Source organism: Anarhichas minor, unplaced genomic scaffold (assembly GCF_050575085.1).
Source record: "Anarhichas minor isolate MPS153535 unplaced genomic scaffold, ASM5057508v1 ptg000024l, whole genome shotgun sequence".
Lineage (NCBI taxonomy): Eukaryota > Metazoa > Chordata > Actinopteri > Perciformes > Anarhichadidae > Anarhichas > Anarhichas minor.
In genome coordinates this window covers 13,553,736-13,580,764 of record NW_027466470.1, presented here as the reverse complement: position 1 = coordinate 13,580,764, position 27,029 = coordinate 13,553,736, and the positions used below count along the sequence as shown (strand labels likewise).

Below are 27,029 nucleotides of genomic sequence, written 5' to 3'. Positions count from 1 at the left end.
AGGCGCATTTAAAAGGGGATGATCCTACGCCTCTATGATGGGTTCTGCATCAGTGTACATACTTTCATTAAATTATATAAATTGAAAAAGGTCAATTCAGTTTCAGGGCTGTGAAAACACACTGGGAGCCAATTTATTTAATATTTATTTGAAGAAGTGAATGCAGCATTCATTTCCCTTTACATGGTTACAAAAGTATACTATACACAATGATTACACTTAGTACAGAGGTAATCCATATATCCAAAAGATAATCCAGGATAATCCCACTTTTAGCCTCCCCACAGTGTCACAGTTACAAAAATAAGGCGTTGCGTAAGACACAGAGGCTGTAATGAAGACTCATGCAAAGCAGTTACATTTGAACACAGAACATTCCATTAAGACTGTGCATAATAAAATAAAGCTTAAAAGTCTGATAATACTTCATTCATCAATGTTGCATAGTTGAGAGACTCGTGGTTATGGATGCAATACGAGCAATCACAGAATGTAGCGTTGCAATAAATGTCAGCCGCGGCACTAAGACAACTATTTCAGATGTGACGACAGCGGCACACAAAAATTGATCTTAGCCCTTTGCACGACATTATTCATCATCAATATTATACAAGCTGCATAATAGCTCAACCTGAACCCCCTGACCCTCTCAAACTCAGGGCTTTTTATTTAGTGTAATGGGGCATGTAAACCCACACCTGAACCGCACAGCCATTGATGACGGCCCCCTATACATAACATGATTAACATTGGAGACATGCAAACAAAACTGACAAAAAAAAAACAAGGACATTATTCCAGGAGAGGACCAGGAGACTCCAGAGGCACCATGGTATTTTGGATGGGGCAGATAATGAGAAAGGGGGTAGGAGTACAGCGGGCAGGTGGTGAATAAAGAGCAGTGGGGGAGGGAGGGCATAATCCACTGCTGTGAGCCTCCCTTCTGAAAAGACCTGTCTGTTCCACTCCCAGTTTAAACGGAGATGGGAGAGATGAGTGGGGTGGGGGCGGGGTCTAACAAGGGGATCATGACAGGAAGAGAAAGTTGGTGTTTTAGTGAAGAGCACAAACTCTCACAGCTCATAGTCAGCTTGTAAAAGACTTAATTGAAACTGAAACTGGCTATTGTGCCGAGGCCTTCCTCATTATTAGTGAATTCGGTACACAATTGTTTGGTGATAGTTATGCAGTATTTTCTGTCAGGTTTGGTGCACAGTTTCAGCCTGAAAACTGAGGCAGGTACAAAAGACATCAGATTAATTTACATGCTCCAAATTATAGGTTAGAGTACCAACGCCAAACTTGCCCCAGCACTATGTGGGGAAAACAAACACAGATTCATTGTCAAGCGGTTGGGTAAAAAGCCCACAAAAACATTATGCGCGACACTGCCAGCAGCGTCAATACAGCCTGAGAAAATAGAGGAACTGAAGGACGCGTATGGCTCTTGTGTAATGCTGCAGAATATTTGAGGTTGAAAAATGTTTGTTTTGTTACACTCAAATGGAAACCAAAGTCAGCTTCCCCTTTAAAATGCGAAGTATAGAAAAATGTTGAACGGGTTTGCATATAATAATGTTAGTTAATTTTGCAGAATTGCACGCATGATGCTGGATTGAATATTTTTCCGTTTAACGACAAACAGCAGTCTCGTCCAAGGCGGGAATAAGCTTTAAGTAAAGAGAGTGGAGTGTAGTGAGAAACATTGCGGTCGGTAAATTTAAAGTAAGTAAATCATGAAAGTAGCAACAATTGATAAAAGTTGACATAACTAAGCATATTTATGGAAAGCCTCCAGCTCTGTGGAATAGACTACAATACAACTTTTTAGTCTCAAACAAACTGCCACAGAGCTTATCTGATCGGCTTTGGTGTAGTGTTGAAAACACATTTACTACAGCAGTCAGTCAATGTTAGTTGTTGGCTGGCTCCAGCTATTTGGAAGAAAAGTACAACACAAGACACCAAAGGTGGGTTTAGTAAGAGACAGAGGCCGCATGACAGTGGCACTCAAACCAATAGCTAAGAGCGATCTTTACAACCACCAGATGGCAGTGGAGGATAGTCTCAAACATGGACAGAGGGCAGCCGGTCCTCCATGTTGACTCAGACTAGTCCATGAAGACAACAGTACTAAAGCCTGAAGGCACAGAAGTGAAAACTGTGATCGCCGAAGACTAAATTCATGTGTGTAGTACCAATATCAACAATACACAGAACAAGGAACTGCATCTTGTGAATATCAAATAGGGTTAGGAATATAGTAAAAAAAAAAAAAAAAAAGTACTTGCACTAAGAAGTACACTATTTAGTGTTGGTGGATACAGCTGAACATGCCATTACAGATGTCATTCTCTCTTGTTCCTGCTTCATCAGTCCCGGTGATGGAGGTGTAGTGTAGAAAGTGCACAGGTGCATAGAGAATGAATGTAAATACTCGGGATATGGTAAATGCTCACATTACGGTGCCGTTTTTTGGCTGAACATCCCTCCGTCCTTACGGTTTTTCAAAATGTAATCTTGACATAATCTGAGAGAATAAAAAAAAAAGCTCTTTACTCAATTAACTCTTAGGTACAAATTAGGTCCCTGTCTTGGTTTACCCTTTAATTACAATAAAGATTAGATATCTTTTGGTTATTGAGAGCCGATAGCCCACTAGCATCCCCCATTTTCATCCTCTCCATCTTGCAGGTTTCCCTCTTGCCTTGCTGTTTTCAGTGTTGCAGAGGTACCACCACTTCGACATAGTTGTTGGGGAAGTATCCCGTTATGCCACGAATGGCTCCCTCAAACCAGTTCTCATCGATTCGATTGACCAAGGTGATGATGTCACCCTCGTGGAAGGCCAGCTCTCCTTCGTTCTCCGGCTCAAAGTCGTACAGAGCTTTACAGCACGGCTCAGCTGCAGGAGGAGACACACAAAGTAGAGAGATGGAAGGAGGGAGAAAGAACAAATGAGATAAGTATATCCCGTGTCTCCAGTATGTCTTCCAGTAGGACGAGGACCAGACAATAGGACCATAAAACCAAAGTCATTAAAACCAGAGATGTCTATAAGTTAAGGGGGAATCCTCCTGAAGCTCAAGATCACATGTTGCATGGCTAAACTATTTCATTCATAATGACCGTATCAAGTTTTAGGCAAAGACATTTTCTCTTGTTTGACTGAGGAGGTGAATGACCACATCTGTAAAATGAACCATGTGGCATGAAGTGATGTTTCTTGAGGTTCAGGAGGATCACCCGTTAGTGAACAGGCATACATATAGATACATACAAATCAGCAAAACAATGACTGTGGGTACAAATGTTTTAGATTTGGTTCACAACCTGATTAAAAACACCACAGTCACTGATAAAAAAAACACATGGTTTGCTGACATTTATATATATCTAACAAGCCCTTGTCTTGTTCTGGTAACCTGACACACTGGACCCAACCAACACCATTCAACAGTGTTAGTCCACTACTTTACCATCACACCGACATGCATAGAGCTCTCTGCCACGCAGATGTGCACCGGAGTAAGTGAAAGTAGTGACACCCTCTAGTTCTGTGTGAGTGACACGTTATCTCCGTCTGTCCCACTCACACGGTCGGCTCTTGATGGAGGTTCTTTGGAAGGATGGAGCTGGATATTGTGCAGTCGCTGCTTAATGTCGCAAAATGAAAGACACATTAGTCTTAAGGATGAGGTTGACTTGCATACTTTAACAAAATCATATACTGTATATCAGAAGCGGACGCAGTCATCGTGACGTCACCCACTGGTTTGTGGACGGCCGTTATGAAGCCTTGAGTTCGGCCATTTGGCCGTCGCCATCTTGGCTTTTTTGCAACCAATGAACAGATATTTGGACGCCGTACACGGCTCTGGTACGGTAGCGACCTGCCAATAACAAGCTAGCCCCGCCCTAAAGCATACTCTTTCTATTTTACTCTTACTGGGAACAGAATTTACAAATGAACATCATGTTGTATTGAAGAAGACTTGAAACTAGCGATTGAACTAGGAGTCGCCCCCTGCTGGTCAGTAGAGAGAATACAAGTTTAACACTTCCGCATTGGCTTCACTCTTCAGACACAGAGGTTGCCGCCTGAACAAAATATACAGTAAGTATACGTATGTATAGTATGTTTACCGGAAGAGTAAGCTGGAGGGGTTGTTGCAGCTGGTGCGTATCCTCCATTAGAGTTTTCTACCTCTCCATAGTCATACACTGGTTTGGGTCTGGGTGTGAATTCACGTCTTGGACGAGACTGCGCGTCAGTCACCCTGCACACAATCGGAATAAAAGAAATCACCTCCATGAGCACCAATACAGATACAGGCTGGTTAAACAAAGAGATGTTCATTCATTTTCTTGTGGGCTGTAATCCAATCACTACAACTGCAAGTACATTGTGAAGCATCAGCTGCCACTAAATTACATGAATGAGTTGTAATCAGATGGGCAGAAGAGAACACGGCACAGCTGACTCATCCCTTGTCACGAGCCAGAGGACACAGCCTCAACATACAAAAGGTGTGTCATCTTCCACGGCACTGACCTTTCTGTCAGTTTGGCAGAAAGCTCCTCCATGACCTCCGCAGCCTGTCTGTGGTACTGCAGCAGAGACTCAACAAGAGAAGACAGCTGACTCACCTGCTCCACCTACACGCACAAAAAAAACAAAATATATTTCAGGACCAAACACGGAAACAGCAGAGGTGCTTCAGAGCATTCTTTACTGGTTAATCGTTTGTATTCTGGTCGCGCATCATTCCATCGTTACGTCACACCTCTTTATCACAATAACTTCCCTCTGAAATATCTCACAATGGCAGGTATGAAAACAGGTCTGACAAGCTCTCACTACTGCAAGTCATTGTGGAACAAACCAAACAAGCCACATGTTACTTCTCCAATGACAGTATGCGTCAGGTGTCTCGCTAGCTGAGAAGCTGTGAGCAGTTGAAACAGATTTAACACCAGAATAAATATTATCAGGTACTCTATAGGAATATTAACAAGAATGACACATTTTAGTTTGTTTGGCTATCATGTTTCATACAGTTCTAATGGTGATCATCTAGCGTCATCTTCTTATTCCTCCCTTCTATTTTGAGTTTGTCTAACTTATGGGCCTGAAATAAATTCACCACGTTAATGCACTGTTATAGAATATGCCAATTCAACTCCATCTGCTTCAGTCATAAATGCTTTTATTCATATTATAATAATTGTATCAAGATGTCATTAGATGTATTACTCGTGTCACTATATTAAATAACGTTCACAAAAACTTGACAGTACTATACAACTTTGGCCTTGGGTTCACTCTACTAATCTATCAAAGCACGCATTTTAAGCCTACTATGGATGATGATTTTGTTAAGAACAATGTTTCCTGACTTAGGACATGTTGGCATCACTTTGCCTACTTCATTGGCAACAGGATTATTTTTTCTTTAAAAGACACCCGTAGTGAAAATAAGAGTCATTACAGTTTTTCCAGTGTTGTATAAACAAGTCCAGCAGGTTTCAATGTGTCATTTGCAATGCAAAGTATGCAAGAGTAGACTAGAGGTTACTCACATCTGTTTCCAGCAGGTTGTACATGGAGCCTTCAGCCATCTCTTTGGACTCGTGGAACTTCTCCAGGGCTTGCCTGATCTCTTCATCTGGGATTTTACCTTGACGTTTCTTTTTATAATCATAGTCGAGACGACGGCCCTCCAGCTTCTTCAGGTGGTGCTGAGGGGGTGAAAGAGTTGGGATTGAGAGGTTGGGGTTACGCAGAACAGTGTTTTCACTTGTTTATGATGGTTTTGAGAAATAAAATTGTGTGATTTAACCATTTTCAAGTAATTTAAAAAATATGCACCAGGACAGTAAATACTTTTTGACTTCCGACCCACTGACTGCGGAGCTCATTAGTCAATGCCCGGCCTGTACGTGCAGAAGCATACTACTTCTTTGATTCTACCTGAATGTCTTTGATATCCTTCTCAGCGACTGCCTGCAGTGGATCAATAAAGTTCTGCTTCACATCAATATCCAGAGAGTCCTTGACCTCAGCCATCCTTTTCATTGACTCTCCAATGTCAGTTAGAGCCCCACCTGCAGTACACAACACAATACCAGCATTAGTGTGGGACATTGTGAGGCATGGTAATAATAATAATAATAATCATTGGTTTTATACTAAGTAGATTCATGGACCCCCATAACCCATAATGTTCATCTCTCTTTCACCTGATATCTCATCCTCAAAATGCTTCCACTGTGCTTACCAAAGTTGGTTTCCTCGCCCATATCCCTTCCATACTTGGTCATGCACTCCCCCAGGAGGCCCTCGGGCTGGGGGTAGCCAGGATTCTTGACCTGCCCGCGCATTTTGGACACTGTGTTGAGCATGGAAAGCTTAGCTCTTGTTGCCGGGTTGGGCTGGAGGTACTCTGATGTCTTATTGAGGACTTCCACCACTGCTTTGCTGGTAATATCTGCTCTCTGGCGGTCCAGGTTAAAGAGAGAGAATCATTTAGGCGTGTGTGCATATGCCGAGTGTTATGCCTTTAGGAGTGTTTAAATGAGTGAGGGAAACATCATTTCACTTTCAGTAAAACAGAACATGTTGTGCTTCATGTTTATTACAGATATTTTCTTAAAATGTATGTATGTTACCCTCTCGAGGTCCTTGAAGTCTTCATCCAGTTTGGTTCCCTCTGCACCGCCAACCTTCTCACTCACCAGCTGTGAACACAGAGCGATCACAGCAATAAAGCTGACTGATGGATGAATACGCCACAGGTAGGAAACTTCAGCTGGGTAACAACCTGTTGTCAAAAGGGGCTCAAGCCAGACCGTCACAACCACACTGCTGTCTACTTCCAAACTTGAAATGGACATTTAACTATTTCCAATATTTTTTCCGGGCCTAGTTGACAACTCTCAGCTTCTGAGACATACCCATGTTTTCCGTCAGTGGAGGAACCTCAAGACTGCACGAGGGAATGAATGCTGAAAACTGGACTTTCCTCTCTAGTGAGAGCCTCCGTTCCTTAAAGAATTCTGCTAAAAGGTTTCCCTTTTTTTCCCCATCAGGTCAGCACACACATTTCAGTTTCCTACACTACAACCACATCCATGGATACTTTTACTAAACACACACACACACACACACACACACACTTACCTCCTCCTGCTCTCAATTCATATCCCGACTCACACATGGCACATACGTTCTGCATTTCTCATCCAGAGCTACTAACTTTGAAATCCAGTGCAGTTGGCTGGCAGGCCAAACAGAGACTCATTGTGCGTGTGTGTGCGTGCGTTTCCTCGTTTGGTTCAACTCGGTGCAGCTTTCGGCTCCACACTGCAGATAAAACTCTATGACCAGATGGATCAATCAATCTCTGTAGTTTGTACAATATACAGCCTTGGTAAAGTAGTTTTGTATGAAACATTCAGTGGCTGTGAAAATACCCTAAGCACCGATTGCCAATTGAGTCATGGGATATAATTCAGCACCAAATGTTCCCCAATTATTTAGTCTAATAAACAGCATTTTAATTGCAATTAATTAATCTCTCTGTACCAGATGTGAAGTTGTTGTGTCACGTAGATGTGTGAAATCCAAACACAGACGCACTTTGAGCAGCCCATCTGGCTTCATTCTAGCACTCGGGTTTTTGTTCTCCGTGATTAATAAACCTGCTCATCCAGGAGTATGTAATCGATCCTGAAAAACTTGATTTTTAGCAGCAGTTACATGACATTTAGCTTCGAAATAGTTCTGGTGCATTTTGTTACTTAGATTTTCAAAAAGCAAAAAATAAATATGCGGCTTAAAAAGACAGGGTCATGAGCACATTTGTAGAGAGCATGTGGGTTTAGTCTTGTTGGTCAATGACAAAAGCAAGATACATAATATGAAGTGGAATCAAATGAAAGAGCAGGTGCACAATTAAAAACACAGTGGGCACAATATCAGCTATATATGTTTGCTCAGCGCCGTAGCTGACATTTTGGTTAAATCATTGATTGAATAAAGCATATTTTTATGGCGGTACGACGTGGTGCTTATTAGGCAACTAACTTAGAGAACTGATTACACTCCTCCACCCAGTTTTATTTATTGTAATAACCCGAAGAGCTTGTTGGCCTAGCCTGTGCTACCAGAGGGCAGGGTGTTCAGTATAGGCCCCGTAGATTACCAGCTACACTACAGCCAAAGAGTTGAGGACTTGGCATTGGGAGTTGGCCAGCACCACTGTACTGTGCTGTTATCAACCCAACAGCACTGCTGCTTTCTGTGCACTCACTGTAATTATTGCTGTATTGTCAATGTATAGACTCAATCGGCTGGATTATTTAAGAACTGGAAACTAGTTTGGGCAGAGTAGTCACATAACTTGGATTCCAATACACACACACTTGCATGTCACACAATGTTAGGTCAAAGCAAAGGCCTGTTTGCAAGGCAGTTGTCATCAAAACACAGGCCACCGGTTTCACAGCCCACGTCTTGTTGAGCTTCATGTTTGTGGATGGCGAATTTACCTTTTAGCTGTCTCAAGAGCCAATAGTTACATTTATTTTGGCGTGGAATGACTGCCATTGGAAAAGCGGAAGCACAGGACAAACCTGACTTCATAAATTATATACGATACTGGAAATGTCACAATATGGCAGTCACTTCTATTTGTGTAAACATTTGACTTGCTTCTCTAAGCTTCCATATCCATCTGGCATCAGTGGTAACTTGTGCTTTTAGTTTCATATTCATGCAATGTTATACTTTTCCAAAATGAGATGACGTTCAGCAATGGAAACAGTAACGCCAAAGATAAAAACATGAGCCTGGAGTTAATAGTTTATATGATAGTTAATAATGTCAGTGCCGGTATGATATTGTAGATTTTTTACATGTTAGAGATAATTAATTGAATTCATATCAGCAGGGCTGTTATTTCATAACGTTAGAATATGGCGATGTGGTAATGTCCTCATTTACATAAATACATCTTGAATATTTATGGGATGATATAATCCATGATTCACAGGCTGGCTCAGTTCTATTGTTGGAAACATAAGAGACACATCCAGCTGAGGGATGACTAACATGAGGTGTGTGATTTGAACTGTAGTATCACCACAACATTTTGGCCAATTTGTCTTGAGACAAGTGTTTTGAAAACATTCTGTAATCCAGCACGTTAGAAATAACAAACACGAACATCACTTTAGGGTATTAACATTATACGAGTAATGCATCTACCTGCTGTTTAACATCACATCAAAACACGACGAAAGAAAGCACCAACCATCCAGAAGCTCATCCTCTCAATGCCCTACTTCTGTGTCAGTCATAAACTTCAACAAATTAGAGTTACACTTCTACTTAAACGTCAATTTTGTGATAGTTGGGGAATACAATATACGTAATTTAGTTCGACAAGAACTTTTCTGCACACTTAATTAACGTTAGCCTAACCTACAGTCGACTAACTTAATGTACCCCACGTTAGTGGAAGCGCTTCAACATAATGAAGAAAACCTACTATGGAAGTTTACGGCAAAAAACAAGTTTGACGTTAGAGTCAGTTAGGGTAACGTTAAAGTTAACAAACTATTAGCGTTAGCTAAGTTAACGTAAAGCTAACGTTAAGGGTTAACGTTTACGTTACCTGTGAGCCACAACTCATTTGACAGTTACTTAAGAGTTTAACGACAATACAGCTAGTCGTATACTTTTTAAGTTAAAACGTGCCGTATAACGTTAGCTAACGTCAATGTTTAGCCGAGACGTCGTTAACTAGTTAACGTTACCCGTTTTCCACTTTGGTTAACCAGCTAAAGTTAGCTTGAAGCTAACGTAGACTAACAAGAAAAGTACAGCTAGTTAGCTAGCCTTAGCTAAGCTATCGGCTAACGTTAATGTTTATTTTAAGTCGCGCTTTTACCTGACTGGCTTTGTAGAATTGCTTCTTAAATCCTGCGACGGACATCTTGCACCGTCAGTGTTGCAACCTGGACCTCGAAGGGGAAATTGTCTTTTTAAAATAGTTGCTTTTAGTTTGAAGTTTTGAGCACAAGCAGCAGCCGAGCAGCACGTCTTCTAACGTTGCACCGTGGATGTAAAACTTGCTAGGCAACCACAATTTCCTGGCTCCATATTCATTTGTGGGAGGCCCCGTCCTAGTGGATTAAGTGGGTCAAAACAACACAAACACATACACTTTGATTTAAACTGAGACAGACATCGCTTAACCCCCATAAAATATCACTTTTCTGTATATTGCTGATGTATACTTTTGGTTTAGTAAACCAATAGTAACACTACTATTGAGTCTCTGTAGGAAGTTTGTTAGTCAATTTAAAAGGCAGAACATCCTCAAAGAAGCTGCAACCAGAGAATTGTTAGATTGATAAAACACTGTAATGTTTTAACATTTATCAGTATTGTGGCAGATTATTTTTTGGTCAATTGATCAATTTACTTCTCGTTGGACTTCTAAGATAATGGGATGGAGCAAATACGGTATGCACACAACACAAATGCTAGTCTGTGATTCAAACGTAAGAGTGGCCGAGTGCATTTACACGTGCAGGGTTATAATATCAGATTGGTGATTTCAGAGACTGATTAGACCTCTGATCAGTCACAAATATGCAAAGACCTATCTTACACGTCAACATGAAAGCCAAATTCAGCTCAAATAAGACTCAATGAAACAATTCAAAAGAAAAAGAAACCATTTATTACATTCTTAAAACCACATATAATGTATCCCATTGGACAACAATATATATAGAGCTGTGTAACTCGGTTACTCTTGGACTAGTAATATACCTCTTGTACATTTTGTCATACAGGGAAAGAGAAGGGAGACAAACTATTCTTTTTTGTTTGTTAAAAAAAATAGATCACTGACTTTACGAGACAAAAGTGGAGACACAAAGAAAAAGGTTGATAAAGGACTGACAAATAAATGAAAATCACAGCAAAAAGAAACATTAAACCCTTATAATGAATTCATCTTTAATGCTAACTGATTTTTTATTTTTTTTTAATTCCTATGTCTTGTCAATTTGATTTCACAATATTAGGACAATTGGGAAGGGCTTTGACACTTTATGAGTGACATTCACAAAAATATAATTTACGTCCACAGTGATTATGGTTATGGGTTTTATCTTAGGTGCAAAGGTGTGAGGAGCACAAGGCTAAAGGACGACACTGGTAATAAAAGGGACAAGAGACCACAGCCATCTCCCTGAGCGGTAGGCAGAAGGTCCTCAGACTCTGCTCAAGAACTTCACAGCACCCCGAGTAAGACATCATCATCATCATCTCAATGTAACAACCTTCAGAGAGTGTGTTATTTATGTATATGAAAAATGTAAACAGTTATGGGTGACCTTTTGTGTCGGATATGGAATAAAAAACAAAAATAATGAAACAGATTGACTTTAAAGTCTTACTGGCATTGATGGCCAACTCAGGGGGGCAGCTGGTAGCTCTGTCTGCCATTAGACTAGTGTCCAGTGAGGAAGAGGAAAGTGTAAGTGCTTGGTGTTTGGACAAGTGTTGGGTTAGGGACTAAAGGAGAGAGGAACAGCAAATGTACAAAATAATACAGATTTTTCAACCAGCAAGGAGGGTTTATGATACATATTATGGATCATCTTCGTTCTGGCCTTTAACCACCTGAAACGTTGTGAGTGAAAGACAATTACACTACACCGTACTGTACTGACTGCTGGTTAGAAGCAGGCGGGGGAGACCCTGTGTATCCAATTTTATTATACAGTTCATGAAGTCATCTTTTTCTTTCTCTTCTCATTAGTGTCCTTGTGTCTTGTCTCTTTAGGCAGGGAGCAACAGCGCAGACTGAAAACTAATTTAAACGCAATGTTTTTTTCCGTCTTTGTTTGGCTACACTGCCCCCCCCCCCCCCCGCGCGGTGTCGCATCTGCAACAAGCATCCATCCCGTCGCTTACGTGATGACCTCCCATAACCCAGCTGGGTTTTGCCGTCAGTGCAAGAGGGGATTGTTGCCATGGGAACCTGAGAGAACTGCCAGGAGGGGAAGTAGTCCAGAAAACAACTCGAGTCCAGATATCAGCTTTCCTGAAATATCCATTTCTCTACATCTTACTACGCACTTTTCTCTCTCCCTCTCTCTCTCTCTCTGAACTGAACTCACACATACCAACTCTCTCCATATACTTATATAGTCATCTATTTACATTCTTATTTAAAATATTTGTTTATAAATGTGTGTATAAATTAAAGATAATTTCATCTTGTCCTGTCTCTAAGTGGCATTTACAAGGAAAGGGGTGCGTGGGACTGAGGTTTCTCATTGCATTACAAGAGCCTACAAAAAGGCAGCACCGAACACTGTCTAATTGTGTGTGAAACTGGTTCTCAGCTGATTAAAGAGGTTGGCCTTCGCCGTGAGTCATGTCATATCTGTGTGTTTCATGTCAGAGAAAATGACTCAAGATCTTGGTCCCTAAGTGATGGTCAGTACAAGGATATTGTCTGTATGAATACGCAGGCATACCACACTGAGATGTATTAATATAGACAGAAATGTTGACAGAACTATATTAATAGTGAGACCTGTGGATCAACACAACTTCATTCTAATACTTTGTGTAAAACTCTGTCTGAGAGTGGCATGTTTGTACATTCACCATTGTTGGGTTCTGGCTTATGCACTGGTGCTTTTCCATGAGGTACATTCATAACTGGTTGGGTGACCCACAGTGGATCTGATGTTAAACAAGTGTTGGAGCCTGGAGCTGTCTCACGTCTAGTGGGCTGTTGTTATTATTACCCATATTGTGCCCATCCGCTTGTTGTTAATGCTACAATACGCAGAGGACCATGAGCATGTGTGGTCTGTAGTGTAAGGTGCTTTGCCTGCTAGGAAAGTGGAGGACTTCTTTGGGATCATGGGAGACGGAGTACTTAAAGTCCTGGATTGTCTCTTAACTGCTGGTTGTTGAGCTTCAACATCTCTATCCTTCTCTGTCTTTCCTTGTTGCTTCCTTACTTCTTAACACACTCTCCATCTGTCTTTGCTTGTCTATCGGTCTGTCTAGCGGTTGGTGGAGTCCTGCAGAGACAGCTCGCTGCCAAACACTTCCCGGTACAGTGGTGGGAAACTGTAGGCGGTGTCTGGGTGGACCAAACGGAAAAACTGAAGTTTATCTGTGTGGAGGTTACAGATCGACTTCATCATGGGCAGCTTGGACATCATCTGCGGGGGGAAGAAGATATACACAAAGGTAAGTTCATGTACGTGTTTCTTTATGTGTGTACTTTTGTATGTGTTTGGGAGGAGTTGTGACTGCTTGTCTTCACCTTGTCCAGTTTCTCGTCTGAAGCTCCACTCTTGTGTAGACTGTGCTGCAGAGCCAGGTAGACCTTCTCCTGGAGTTTTTGAACCTTTTGGCCTTCTGTTAGCCAGTGCCGATCTACAGGGAAGAAAATATTTCATGTTCACATACAGTTTGGTGTTTCTCTTTTTAAGTAACTTCAATGCACATTGTCCGACAGTATACATTCGACATACCATTCAATCAAGTCTTGCGCATCATTTTTTACACATTACGTCAAAATTCAGCCTGACATTTTCGATATGTTTGGAAACTCCATTAATGTTTACAATTGAGTTCTGTGAGTCCAGTGTATGGCTACACAGGATGAAAGGATCGGCGGGCTGCTGCTTTTAAAGATGTTAAGCATTAATTAAGAGATGATGACACGGGGGAAAATTAACCAGTTTAATGAAAAACCGTCACAGCTAAGTGAAATATATGAATTGTGTTGAATGTGTATGTTGAGAATGGACATCCTACAGTCACACTTAAATATGTTGCATTCCAAGGACAGAAGAGCATTGCATAGTCTGTAATAGACTACTGTGATTAAGCAGTATTATGTGCACTTCTATGTATGTATTGTATACGAGAGCGAGAAAGAGATCAAGGAGGAAATAATCACCTGGAGATAGAAGAACGACAGCGCTAAACAGGGCCATCTCTTCATCACACAGCTGTAGACGGCAGAGTCCTTTTCCCAGGTCAAACACGGCACTGACCAGGTCATCACAACCTGCATAAACACAGGAAATGAATACTTTAATTATGAACAATAACAGCTCGAATACTCCTAGTCCTGCTTAATTTGATTAAGTGACACAGCAGATATTTGGGGTGAGTGGGGAATACGTTTTTTTACCCCCGTTTGCTAATTTCGGACTTATTGGCCAAGATGTGAAGTGTGAAAATTCAATTATCAAATTAGGATCCAAGTGTTTTCAAAAGCAAACAGAGATACACTGCTGTATTGACCGACATAATTTATCGTTTAAAATGTCACAACTTGAGTAATTGTCCCCTGAAATGAGTTTATCACATGGTTTACTGCTGTGTATGATGGTGTTTGGGTGCATTGTTTAGGAGTTCTGGTGGTACTAAAGAGGCAAGACAGTTTTTCAGAAATTGGAAACCAATGTCCAGCTGGAGGCTTTCAAGTACGTCTCTTCAAAGACAGTTCTGGTGTTGATAAGAGTGAAGCTGATGGTCTTATAGAGTTTAAGAACAATTACCACAGTTAGATCATTCAAAATAATGAATTACTTCAGTCAGAGGCATTTTTTTAGGCATGAATGATGATGACCACACTGCATGTTAAAAAGACTTTGTAACTTACATAGAGAGTGAGAAATGTAAGAGGCTTTCCTGTGTCAACCTTTAGAGCTTACGCAACTACATCTGATCCTCACCGAGTGCTTTGAAGAACTGAGCCAGGGCAAACTTTCCATTGAAGAAAATGGTGCCGTTGTTGACGTTGAACGCTCGGCACATGCGTATCAGCAGGACCTCGAGACAGCCTGAAGGGTAGCCACAGATAGAGGCAAAGACATGGAATAAAGAAGGGGGGAGGGAGGGACAGAGAGGGGCCCAGATGCTCCAACATGCACAAAACAACAAAAAATAAATCATTTTGGTGCCCAGCATATGCAATGACATTTGTGAACCATTTAAAAATCAAAAGGACAACATGGATATCCACAAAGAGTTTTTGGAAAAAAGTTCAAAGCATTTACGTAGAGTAAGCGCATTGTCAAATATATGCATTTTATGTCACAGATATATAAATATTTATATGTGTGTGTGTGTGTGTGTGAGATAAAGAATATGATAAAGAATTTGGTTTCAAGAATGTTTTTTCCCCCAGTGTTTGAACCAAGTATGTGTAATTTATTACAACACAGGAAATGGATGGCATAAAAGGCAAAGGTCGAGGGTTGGAGACAAAAATGGAAGGAAAAAAAACAGGAAGGAACTAAAGTTAGCAAGTTTCAGACTTTGTTTACTTTGCAAGAGCTAACTCTATAAATCAAGTATTTGAGATGAGAGCATTTTTAGGCTGTGCACTGACCTGCTTTCAGCAATATAATCTGATCATTCTGGCACAGGTCCATGAAGCCAGCAATGCGTTTGGCAAACTCCACCACATACTGAATGGCATTGGTGATGTGGTGTGCACACTGCTGCCACATCCACTCAGCTGACTGAAGAAAGTGACACAAAAAAAGAGATGCGAGTGTTACAAATCCATTGACGTCACATCAGCATAAATATCTTCTTAGTAGTTGTTCAACATCAGATCAAATTCAGTACTTGCACTGATAGTAGCCTAGCTAATTAGGATATTATATATATATATATATATATATATATATATATATATATATATATATATATATATATATATATATATATATATATATATATATATATATATATATATATATATATATATATATATATATATATATATATATATATATATATATATATATATATCTTGAGACTTGACAAACCACACATGGAATTCAACGTGAGCATCGTGTACCTTGTTTTGAAAAGCACGCGTTTCCTCAGGTGTGTATTGTGCCCAGGTGAATCTCTTCATGTCCTCAGCGCTGTACTGACACGTCTCCAAGTGAGACTTGAGAATACACTGAGTGATGCGCTCTGTGAAAAAAACACACACGCACACATACATACACAGATTAGGTTGTCTCACTCTAGTTGTTTGTGGTGGCAGCAGGTTTGAGTGTAACAGTGTGTGTTATTTACATATCCACAGATCTGCAACCTTGAATAACTCGATGCTTTGCACCGCGCTGCTGTTACGTACGCCGCTGATGCACCCGGGGAAGATTAAGTGATAACGGCTTATCTACTCATTTCATCTCTGCAGCTGCAGCTTTTCCACCTCCTGCACGTGTAACACCCAGCAGTCATAATATTTACTCATTGCTTCCTTTAAAAGTCCCCAGAGCCATATTCAAAGCCTCCTTGCAGTTTGTTGTAGCCAGCAACCATAAAGATGTAAAATAAAATACAAATGTATTCTTCCTCAAGGCCTTCAGAGACGCCTCTCTAAAAAATGCCTTTGCATCCGTACCTCTATAAATACCACTAAACTATGCTCCCTTTATCCGTCCCTGTTTTTGATCTTATACAGCTTTATGTCTTATGCCTGTTTCATATTGTTTGTCTCCTGCTTGTTTTGCCCATTAAATCTTGTCCTTGTCCTATTTTGCGGTTTTATCTGTCACTCTGGTTCTTCTCTTTTTTTGCGAGCCTGTTTATAAGAGATGTCCTTCAGATGGCTTCATCTTTGTTTTTTATTGAATCAACATTGTTTTTTTAAAATTAGATTTCCTGTTATTGCATTTAGTATTATTTCATTCATGATTTGCTGCACAAGAAGATAATAACGAAGGGAAAAAAAACTAAATGACCACAACACTAACTTTACCACATTTTCATAGAATTATATATCCAACTGTACAACATGCTCATGGCATTTTCTTTTTTACTTTACTTGTATTACTCCTGGATTTATTAATTATGATAGCTTTGATTTGCCTTGCTGTCGTAATGTAAATTGATGCTACTGAAAGTCAAAACGTATGGCTTCACAAGGAAAGGAATAATGCTGCGTGAACGTCTGTTCAGAAAGTGACTTAATGTGAAACTCTTGTTGAGTCTGGGTCAAGAGCATGCAGCAGGCAATTCCCAGAAAAATAGGAGCAATAGGACAAAGCATAAAAAGGGTCTTTTATAATATTTTATTCTTATAATATTTGTCTCAAGTAAATGCCTGGTTCTCTCTTCATTAAAGTGCATAAAAGCCTCGACCACTATTTGAGAGTTTTAGGTATACTCATACACTTATAGTAATACGTGAATAAAAGAAGAAATGATTTGTTAATTATCATTGTCAGTACTCACCAAGGTCTGTTATTGAGCAGTCATCCGGCAGCTGATCCAGCAGTGCATGTGTGTGTTTCAGCAGCGGATGCGTGAGAGAGCGTGTATGCAAGAGGTGGATCCCGGTGGTGTCTGCCCCGTCCAGCATCGTCTGCTGCGGGGAATTCTGATTGGACAAAGATGATGAAGAGGCGGAAGATGAGTTGGAGGTGTTCCCGGTGCTGGCTCCGCCGCCGATCAGCTCCAGGCTGCAGTACTTGCTGGACTCCTCGGGCGTCAGCGGCAGTTCAAACAGGTCAGGCAGCGCCGCGATGTCATCCAGGTCGCTGAGGGTGGAGCTGGAGCCCCCGCTGCTGTAGGACCGGCTCAGACCCTCTTCACTATCCTCCGCTCCACCGCCACAGACGCCGTCCTCCTTGGGTATGGACAGAGCAGTGGCGCCCCCGCCTGCGGAGCCCGCACACTCCTGGGACTTTTGGTGCTTTTGCACTTCAGCGTAGAGGCTGTCACGCTGCTTCTTGGACATACGACCAAATTTGACCGCTGCAGAGAGAAAACACATTTCATTATAGCAGACAAACAAAACAATTCATAAGCTATTTCATCAGCTATTTCTGGCTCACATACTTCTTCCATCTCATCCATCATATTGTATGTTCCAGTGCCTATATCATATTTGCATGATGACACCCCATCCCTCCTTCAGTCTGTGTAATGTATTGGTTTTTCTCTCTGCAAACTTTAGCACTGCAGCGTGCCGTCTGTTGCCAGCTGATGTGAAACATTAGAGGGCTTCAAATTCTCCTGGTATCAGCTTTTAAATTGAAGGAACACGCGTACTGGGGTTTGCCAGGGAAACACATACTTAAGTGTAAAAAGAGGCTAAAGTGCGTTTTTGTGTGTGTCTTTACCGTCTCTGCTCATGCCCAAAGCCAGACACTTCTGAAGGCGGCAGTGCTGGCAGCGGTTACGGTTAGTCCGGTCGATCAGGCAGTTCCTCTGGCGAGAACAGGAGTACATGGCGTTGTTCTGCTGGCTGCGACGGAAGAAACCCTGGACAAACACACACATAGCATCGCTGTAAATCACGGGCACATTTGAGATAGAACAGGTCGGCTGAGGTTGAGTTTGATAGCCTTGTTTACGCGCTGTGTTTCCTCCTCACCTTGCAGCCTTCGCAGGTGATGACTCCATAGTGGATTCCTGAGGACTTGTCCCCACAGATCTTACAGGGGATGACCTCGATCTGGGCTTCAGGACCAAAAACAACACAGACAACAGAGATCAGAGCCACATACAAAGTGAAGTGGAGATTCAACAAGCAGTTAATATTTGCTCAGCGAAGTGCAGCAGATCAACACTACTGTCATACTCTGGACTGTTGCCAAAAACATTAATTTCCAAATATTAATACAACATTGGGTAACATGATCTATTCATTCAGACTCACACTTCCACAGAAAGCCCATAATTCACTTTGAGCGCCTGACTTTATCCAAGATTCTGTCTGATTTCTTTATGAATTATCTTTTTGAGAAACTCCAGTCAGATGTCAGACTTCTGTAATCTTCACGGCCCAACAACTGTTCTTATCAAAATGAATAATGATTTATTCATCACTGCTGATTGTGGTGTTTGTTTGCTTCTTATCCTCCTTGGTGTGAGCTCAGGTTTTAACTGGTCCTTCTCACTTTACCGGTTAAACGTTTTGTTTGTGTTGTATTTGAAAGGGCCTCTTTCTCTTTGGTCGCCATCTCTCTCTGGTGTTCCCAAGTAGTCAGTTACTCTTTTCAAGAGACACATAACTCTTAAAACCCTAATATATTTGTAGCCCTTTGGGCACATTGCCAAAAAAATGATCCATTTCCAATGGTATGCTAATGATACAGCCGTACAGTTGGTCCCACTTAAACCTGAGAAAATGACCAAATTATCCTGTGTTCATGAATTGAAGTGTTGACTTCCTCCTGCTTAATGACAAGAAAGATTAGATCCTTTTATTTTAATTATTGGCAGCTTCTCCATGACTGTAATATAATATAATATAAGACATATTCCAGGCACGGTTTTTGTCTCTCTCTTTCGCTGGTCGTTCATGTTTTGCTATCATGTTTTCTCCAGCTATAAACCGTGGCCAAAACTAGCTCCTTTTTTATCTTCTGTAGACCTTGAAAAGGTCACCCACTCTGAGGCACCTCCAGTTTATACAAATGCAGCTGCAAGGAGTTTAACACTCTCTATTTCACCAAGTTGTTATGTTACACCTATCCTTGCCTCCCTTCTCTGGTAGCCCGTGAGTTTCAGAATTAGTTTTTGAAGATTTTAGGGAGAACGTAAGAAGGCTTATGACACACAGATACATTTCATGCCAGTCCCCTTTGAGTCTGAGTACATTCTGAGATCCAGAGGTCAGTCCTTCTGGTTCAAACATGACTCATTAGCCGGAGTGACATTGTCTTTGAAACTCCACATCTGTATGCTAGCAAAAACAAACCAGTACTAACTTTCATGTGGAGACATTTGAGATTGTTTTGTAAAAATGTGATTCATGATTTTCATCATTGTTATTAGGAAATGACTTGGACAAAAACACATCGTGTGATGAGTCCAGAGAGTGATCGACAATCTAGCCTCAATGAAGGCACATATTCGTTATTCCTTTTTCTGCTGATGGCAAATACCCAGCAGACAAACTGGCCCACAATAAGCACATGCAGTAAGATAACTTGCAAGGAACTTTGTTTGACTGCACCCTTCATGTGGCCCCCAGGGAACAGAGTACACAAACAGATAGGGAATCACATGACACTTGCACACACACACACACACACACACACACACACACAAAGACTCCTTCCTTATTGACCAAGGGAGAAAAACAACCACAGCAGCTACAGCATAAGATGCTTGTGGTTCAGCTCTTCTACAAATCTCGAATGATGTATGGAAAACCAAAGAGGTTTATGTGATTGAGGGAGAATCGTTGCACTCTTAGGTATTGGAAAACACAACTTTCCATTTCTTTTCCCCTTTAATGACACAGTCGGCCGTCTCTTCTCTCAAACTGTTGACTAAAATACTCCCAACTGATCAGGGCAGCTGCAGGCAAGCGATGGAAAAATATCTCCCTTCCTCTCAGGTTCCCCTCCACCCCTCCCTCATCTCACGATTATATAACTCTTGTCTGTGAGCATTCCTCACAATACTCATTCAGCAGGCTCACTCTAGCAACAGCGACACCCCGCCCCCCCCTCAGACTCTCTCTTTACCACTGGCTGAGCCGCCTCCTTGGTATTGGCGGAGTCGCCCGTCACTCGGGCGCTGTAGCCTCTCAGCCCATGTGGACATTCTGTCCCACTGACACACTTTCCCACTGCAGGGGGAGAGGGAGGAGGGCGGCATGCACGGCCCCGACTCTCCACAGGCCAGCTTCAAGGTGGAGCTGAACAATGCTCAGACTTTCCCATAAAACATGTCCCTGGAGGCTCGTAGATTTAAATCAGAAAACCGTTACAGAACAATAAAATGAACCAAGCAAGGCAGTGATAATAAGCCTTGAAAAACGACACTTAACAGTTGGGCTAATACAAACACGGATCTACACTGATTTCCCCTAGGACTATTTCTGTACGGACTGTTTAATTAATGAGAAATCACATTTCATTGACTGCAATAGCTCATACTATACCTGGCAACAGTCCACTCAAAGCAGACAAAGTCTGAACTTGAACGTCAGCTCTTCGGCCCCCTCCCTACTCCCCAGTCTTTGACATTGAGCCTCTTCTTCAACCCAATCTATTCTTGTCCCGTGCTGTGAGCCAGAATTACACAGATGCCCAGCCGCCCACCACTTTTGCCACAACCACACATGGATGCTTTCTAAATCCTCTTCTCTGACACGCCGCAGATATCCAGGCACAACCCAAAGACGGGTAAAATATTTGCATCCTTGATGTAGATGGTAGATGAAAATGAAACTTTCTTGTTCAACCAATTACCTTCATACGATGATTCAATAAGTACAGAAAATGAACATCGACGTCTTGAAGACTTGCAGTGCTGTACCAATAGAGAAACAAAACTAGGGCTGCAGCTAACAATTATTTTAATAATTGATTACTCTTATCCATTCGTCCCATCATCAATCATTTACTGTAAAAACTTCAGAAAATTGTGAAAAAAAGGCTAAAACACTGGATCAACTGTCCAAAACCCAACAGTACGTATAAGAGGAAGAAAACCACCATTTATGCACAGTTGAGAATCTGCAACATGTGTATCTTCTGCATTATTGCTTTCTACTAATCGATTAGTTGAATAACCATTTCATATCTACAGAAAACACTACTTTTATGAGATAAGCACCAAGAGAAAATGAGCTCGCTTAACAAATGTTACAAATTGAAGTGTCTAACAATGCTGATAGAGACACAGGAGCAGTAGCCACACTGATGTTACAGCAACATTTACCTTTAACCCTGAATATCATTTCTGACCTGTGATAAAACACCAGTCTGACGACGATGACGCCCACACCCGCGTTACTTGATTCCTGTGTCCTTCCCTGATTCGTCACATGCCTACCACGTGATCCTTACCCGGAAGCTCACAAACAACAACAACATTGATTACCGATCGACTACCAGGTTAATTTAACATGGACAACTGATTGCAGGCATTGCTGACCTTGTTGTCTTTACCAGCAGCTGTTGTTCAGTTAAAGTCTGCATTTCTCTGGAGGAAGCAGCTGTTATTGGAGCGATCAGTGACCGACCCGCGTGACCAGCGGCGTTATCAGCCCTACGGAGCGGACGTCTGAAGTCACGGTTAGCAGTAAATGCTATTCAGTAGGACAGATAGCTAAGCCACCAGCAGAGCTACGAGTGAGAACAGACAACAACGAGGGAACGAGTGAGAGACGTGTGTTGACCACATTTATGGACCCATAATCTAGTAAACGTTTACGTGTAAGTGTTGATTTTAAAGTAAATTTGATATGTGAGAGAGAGAGAGATAGAGAAAGACCCGCAGCACTGTATATACGTTTTCGAAGGTTGCCGTGTGGATGCAGATCAATTCGAAAACGATGCTGAAACGCCCGTGTGGACGGAGATCGTTTCTATTTGAAAACTCCGTTTCCAAAGAGAAACGGAGTAGTGTGGATGTACTCTCAGGCATCTGACCTTTAGGTCTCCAGAGAGAGTCTGCATTCCAAGAAGATCAATACCAAACCTGCTTTTCGCTGCATGCAGTTCTTTACATTTCTCACCCACTAACTCATTAGCGCCGTGAAATGAAATTACGCGAAATGGCAAACAAAGAATGGTGTTTGAGTATGGGGTATGGCCAGTGTTTGAGCAGTAGGAGGGCTACTTTGTGAGGCAAACCCAAACCTTTCAACACAAACAAACGGTAGTGTACTGTTAGAGTGTCTGTTCTCAAATACGTCGGCCCCAGTGCGTTTATCAGCCAGCTAAATGTGGAACCGTGTTATCTCTGCAAAAAGGCTAATTCAGTAGGGGGTGGGGCAGTGAGAGACAAATCACTGACGTTTTGCTTCCAACTGCTCACTTCTTGGTATCTAATGTGAAACAAGCAGCCAATAATCCTCCAGCAGGGGCCCCTCCTGGCCTGTGAGTAATACAGTCAGTATGTCAGTGTGCCAATATATCTTAAAAGAAAAGATATACATGTTCACCACCACATATATGCACACACACACACACACACACATCACTTCTCTATTTTTCATATTCTCATAACCTCACAAGCGGTTTTCTTATTATGCAAATTACAATACCATGCAGACTCAAGCTAACTGCCCTTGAGCATCAGATTGACGCAAGGCTCAATCAAATTCTTCAAATTTTTTTTCATTACCTCGGTATAAGAATAACTGACGGCTTAAGAAGAGACACTCAGTAGGAGGTGAAGGGCCCTCTGCTTGGCCCCCGATACATATTAGCAATGCCGAAGCACTTGTTGTGTCATGCCTCGGCTTTTAGTGCAGCACAGAGCTGCATCACAACAATCCACCGCGGTTGCCCTTGTTGCCTTTTCATCTTTTGAAGTCATACGGGATTTATTACGGCGTACGGGAATTATTTCCTGATTATTCTATTTCGAGGTGTTTGCAAAGCCTCGAGGCCTGCGGAGATGAGCCAGAGGAGAGCAAATATATTCTCAGGCATGATGAAAACAAAACCCACATGGATTTCACACTCTCAACTTAAATCCATGAACCGTCTTACTGATAAGGCTTGACACCTTGTACCACACAGCTCCCACAAAAATAATTTAATTTTACTCTCAAAGGATGGTACAACTTGAAAAAACAAAACTTATGACACTTCACTCACATACTCAAAACGCGTATATACATTCTGGCTGTCTGGCTGCTGGTGCATCCTAATCAAGGGGCTCTATTTTAAAATATGCAAATACCAGTGGAGGCCACGCCGAGGCCCAAAGAGGGGGGATTTGAACAGAGCTAAGAATTACATAGGCCTCTTACCGGGTGTCACTGTGTGTATCCTCTGATCTTTTACTATGTCTTAATTAAATAAATATAAATACATTCTGCAGAAGTAAACGCTGCTATCCAGTACAATAAAACACAGGTTATGTGTCGGGTGTTCAGACATCACAACAAGCCTCTAAAAGTCTGTCAGCATGCCAAAGCTGTTGGAATGACTCCATAATTTAGACCAATTGTGAATGCATATGTGTGTGTGCATGTTCAAACTGGTACAAAACTGGAACGACAGGTTGAGTAACTAACCCACATTTTTAGTGCAATGAGCTAAGAAACGGCTGTGGTTTGTTTACATTTGGATATCCTGCCAGAAATGGAGCCTCCCTCCACCAGAGGCCCCCTCTGCTTCTTCCTCCCCTCCCTCCATCCCTCCCCAGAAAATCCATCTCTTTCCTCCCCTGTCAAAAAAACCAAAACTCTGTGCAGCTTATCTCCTGTCCTGCACAAAAAAACATTGGAAGGAAAAACTAGATTGTTAACACAACCACGCATTAGTAAATATTAAGACACAAATTATTTCAACTATGATCTGTACTGGTGCATTAGGTTTTGGTGATTTTAACTGTCTTCTGTATATGTATATGCCTATTTTGAAGGTTTATTTTATATTATAGGGCTATTTCAATTACATGATATTCGGATGTTCCACATAATAAAACAGACGGGGAAACAAACGTCCATGTTAATAACAATTTTCTGCTGCCCTCTGCCCAAGTTCAAACTCGGCCTGGCATTGAAGTGACACATTGAAGGCCGACCGTCAGCGCGCGCCAGTAACCGCACATGGCACTGCACGGCGGCGGCACGGCGCTTCTTAGAGCCTCTCCTACTCCCGCCGCTGCGTATGCTGTATAATGTTGGGTGACATAACTAGGTCAGTGGAACAGCCAGATCCCACTCCCTCTGTGCACTCACACAGTAGGCCATGCTGGCACAGCCGTCACACAACAACACCACACGACTGCACCAACACAGATGTCTCTTGAAAAATCAACGCAAAAAAAAAAGAAAAAAAGACGGAAACGTTTGCAAACATCTTAATAAATGTTTTATTTTCCAAAAATATAAAACATCACTAAACGAGACGATTGAATATCAAAATAGCGTTACACATTATTATTGTTAGCGAATGTGTGCAAAATGTTCACTGTTAGGTTGTTTAATTCACCTGATCAGAACCCTGCTAAACTCGCGTTACATCTCGATTACATAATTGCAGTTTGTGTTAACAACAACAACCTCCTCTGATGCCCCGCCCTCTCCCTATTGCATAACTCTAACATGGATCCCATGGCACAATTTACAGATGGACTCCCAGGTGAGATACGACTCACATTTCTTCAAAAACAATCGCATTTGGCACCGCCATGAATCATAAAGCAACATTACACATGCGTGTGTTGGACTGATTTCACCATCAACAGACACGAGAGATGATATAAAACTATCTTGTTGAATACATTCTCATGCGCACACTACATGCCTCCAGCTGTTACAGTGCATGCTGAACTTCAGCGTTGAGCATGCCGCCTCGGGCTCTGTGCAGCTGTAGGGATTAATGCGCACGGGGGGGGTGGAGAAAAAACAGGCGCACTCAAATCCCCGTGCGCATGCATGAGGTCGTTCAAACCCGTATAAAAACCTCACCATTCAAGTTCAACTGGACATGCAGAGATTTATTGCCAAATAAAATCAACTTACCTCTCATTTTTGATGTTATCTTTCTCTTGGCTGAACGATAAAAAAAAAAAAAGAAACTGGGCTACATGTGGTTAATGTAGGTGACAGGATGGAGGAGAATACACCGCCGGAGCCGCCACAGTCAACTGGCTCTGGAAATATGAACTTTGTTCCGGCTGCAGACAGATCTCGTGAAGCACGACCAAAAAAAAAAAAAAGAAAGGAGAAAAAAAACTAGCTGAAACTCCGCTCCTCTATCGCTCGGTCAAGTCAGACCGAAATAAAAGAGTGAATAAAGTCTCTGTGGATAGCATCGTAACCGTCTCGGCGCACTGGCGATTCGATTTTGCTCAACTTTTTTTTTTTTTGACAGAATAGTCCCAGGGTGGACGACCGGTGATCGGACCCCCCCTCTGCGATGTGACTCTCCGCCTGCTTTCCTCTCAGTCTACCCTGCTAACCTACTTTCTCCAAGCGTGGACTCTCCCATGATCTCACCGCCGACAGCTCCTTTCGCAGCTCTCGCGGGAACGCGCAGTCAGGAGCGAGTGTTAAGGTGGCTGGGTAAATGATTGACTGGTGCTCAGTTTTGTCGTGAGAAAATAAGACGATCGTTCCAGCAAACAATAGGAAGGCAATTGGAAGCAGAACCAGTTCTGCATTTCAACAGACATTCATGCGCGCTGTTTACCGAACTTCCCCGGCTGCATATCATTTACAGCAGTCACTGTGTCAACAACGGTGTAGCATGTTGCCTATAAATCATTGAGATCTAATTAAGTGTGGCTCAAGTTGAAAACAAGCTGCAAGCTTTGTTTTTTTAGGGAGCTGACAGTTCGTCCACTGAGTATTTGCTGTATTGCATTAATGGAGTTGAACAGAATTACTTTATTTAAACATTTAAGTCCTGACTAAGCTTCCAAACATGAACGTGGTAGTGTTCTTGCAGAACACTTACAGAACCACAATCGTGTTTTTTTGAAGCAAAAATTAAGGAAAAAAAATCGAACTGGTTCCAGCTTCTCAAATGCTGTTTTTTTTATTGCCTTACATAATAGTACACTTTTTTTTCTTTTACTTTTAGACTGTTTGTCAGATAAATATGACATCTAAATTTCACCTTCAGCTTGTGATCAGCATTTTTCGCTGGCATTTTGTAGATGTAGACCAAGAAAATAAATATAAAAATGGTCACCGCAACACCCCTGAACACTAATGAAAGTGTACACTATGTCTCCAAATACTGATGCGTTTCCTACCTGCCACTTTTAACAGTAGGCCTACTTGTGCTATTTTTGAAAGACATGAGAATAAAGACAAGTGAATTTAAATTGAATGTGTTTATATATATATATATATATATATATATATATATATATATATATATATATATGGAGCAGCTTCAGAATTTATCTTGCAAAGGTGGATCCACGGCAGTCTGGGTCCTGTTTCATATTCATATGTCTGTACTGGATGTGCAGGAACATATCACAGGACCACTGCTACTTA

General features: G+C 41.6%; 2 protein-coding genes across 6 annotated transcripts; both read right to left on the bottom strand.

Moving 5' to 3' along the window:
• Positions 1 to 127: 127 nt before the first annotated feature.
• LOC142956099 (endophilin-A2-like) lies at positions 128 to 10,153 on the bottom strand. 5 transcript variants are annotated; one of them, XM_076097422.1, is made up of 9 exons: positions 9,957 to 10,153; positions 6,673 to 6,741; positions 6,282 to 6,498; positions 5,975 to 6,108; positions 5,584 to 5,742; positions 4,556 to 4,659; positions 4,147 to 4,280; positions 3,597 to 3,656; positions 128 to 2,905 (listed from the first exon to the last, which is right to left on the bottom strand). In XM_076097422.1, exons 1-9 carry the CDS (start codon positions 9,999 to 10,001, stop codon positions 2,718 to 2,720), a joined length of 1,110 nt encoding a protein of 369 aa, XP_075953537.1. In that variant the 5' UTR covers positions 10,002 to 10,153; the 3' UTR covers positions 128 to 2,717. The 5 variants fall into 5 exon arrangements, with proteins under 5 accessions (XP_075953537.1, XP_075953535.1, XP_075953539.1 ...); XM_076097420.1 differs by lacking the exon at positions 9,957 to 10,153 and adding an exon at positions 7,260 to 9,710; XM_076097424.1 differs by lacking the exon at positions 3,597 to 3,656 and having other exon boundaries at positions 128 to 2,966; positions 4,136 to 4,280.
• A 578-nt stretch (positions 10,154 to 10,731) lies between these two features.
• Positions 10,732 to 26,042, bottom strand: LOC142956098 (nuclear receptor ROR-beta-like). Its single transcript, XM_076097419.1, has 10 exons — positions 25,542 to 26,042; positions 18,471 to 18,556; positions 18,217 to 18,358; positions 17,327 to 17,848; positions 15,936 to 16,057; positions 15,459 to 15,591; positions 14,800 to 14,907; positions 14,016 to 14,126; positions 13,374 to 13,486; positions 10,732 to 13,269 (listed from the first exon to the last, which is right to left on the bottom strand). Exons 1-10 carry the CDS (start codon positions 25,546 to 25,548, stop codon positions 13,108 to 13,110), a joined length of 1,506 nt encoding a protein of 501 aa, XP_075953534.1. The 5' UTR covers positions 25,549 to 26,042; the 3' UTR covers positions 10,732 to 13,107.
• Between the last annotated feature and the right edge of the window lie 987 nt (positions 26,043 to 27,029).

Excerpts from the sequence above, each read along its gene's own strand:
- LOC142956099 (XM_076097420.1), bottom strand. The coding sequence starts at position 7,457 with ATGTTTCATACAAAACTACTTTACCAAGGCTGTATATTGTACAAACTA. Across the intron at positions 6,742-7,259 it reads CAACTGCACTGGATTTCAAA|CTGGTGAGTGAGAAGGTTGG; the intron begins GTTAGTAGCTCT and ends CTGTGTTCACAG. Across the intron at positions 4,660-5,583 it reads ACAACCTGCTGGAAACAGAT|GTGGAGCAGGTGAGTCAGCT; the intron begins GTGAGTAACCTC and ends TTGTGCGTGTAG.
- LOC142956098 (XM_076097419.1), bottom strand. Across the intron at positions 14,127-14,799 it reads TCAGTTCTTCAAAGCACTCG|GTTGTGATGACCTGGTCAGT; the intron begins GTGAGGATCAGA and ends GTGTTTATGCAG. Across the intron at positions 13,270-13,373 it reads CAGACGAGAAACTGGACAAG|ATGATGTCCAAGCTGCCCAT; the intron begins GTGAAGACAAGC and ends TTCCCCCCGCAG.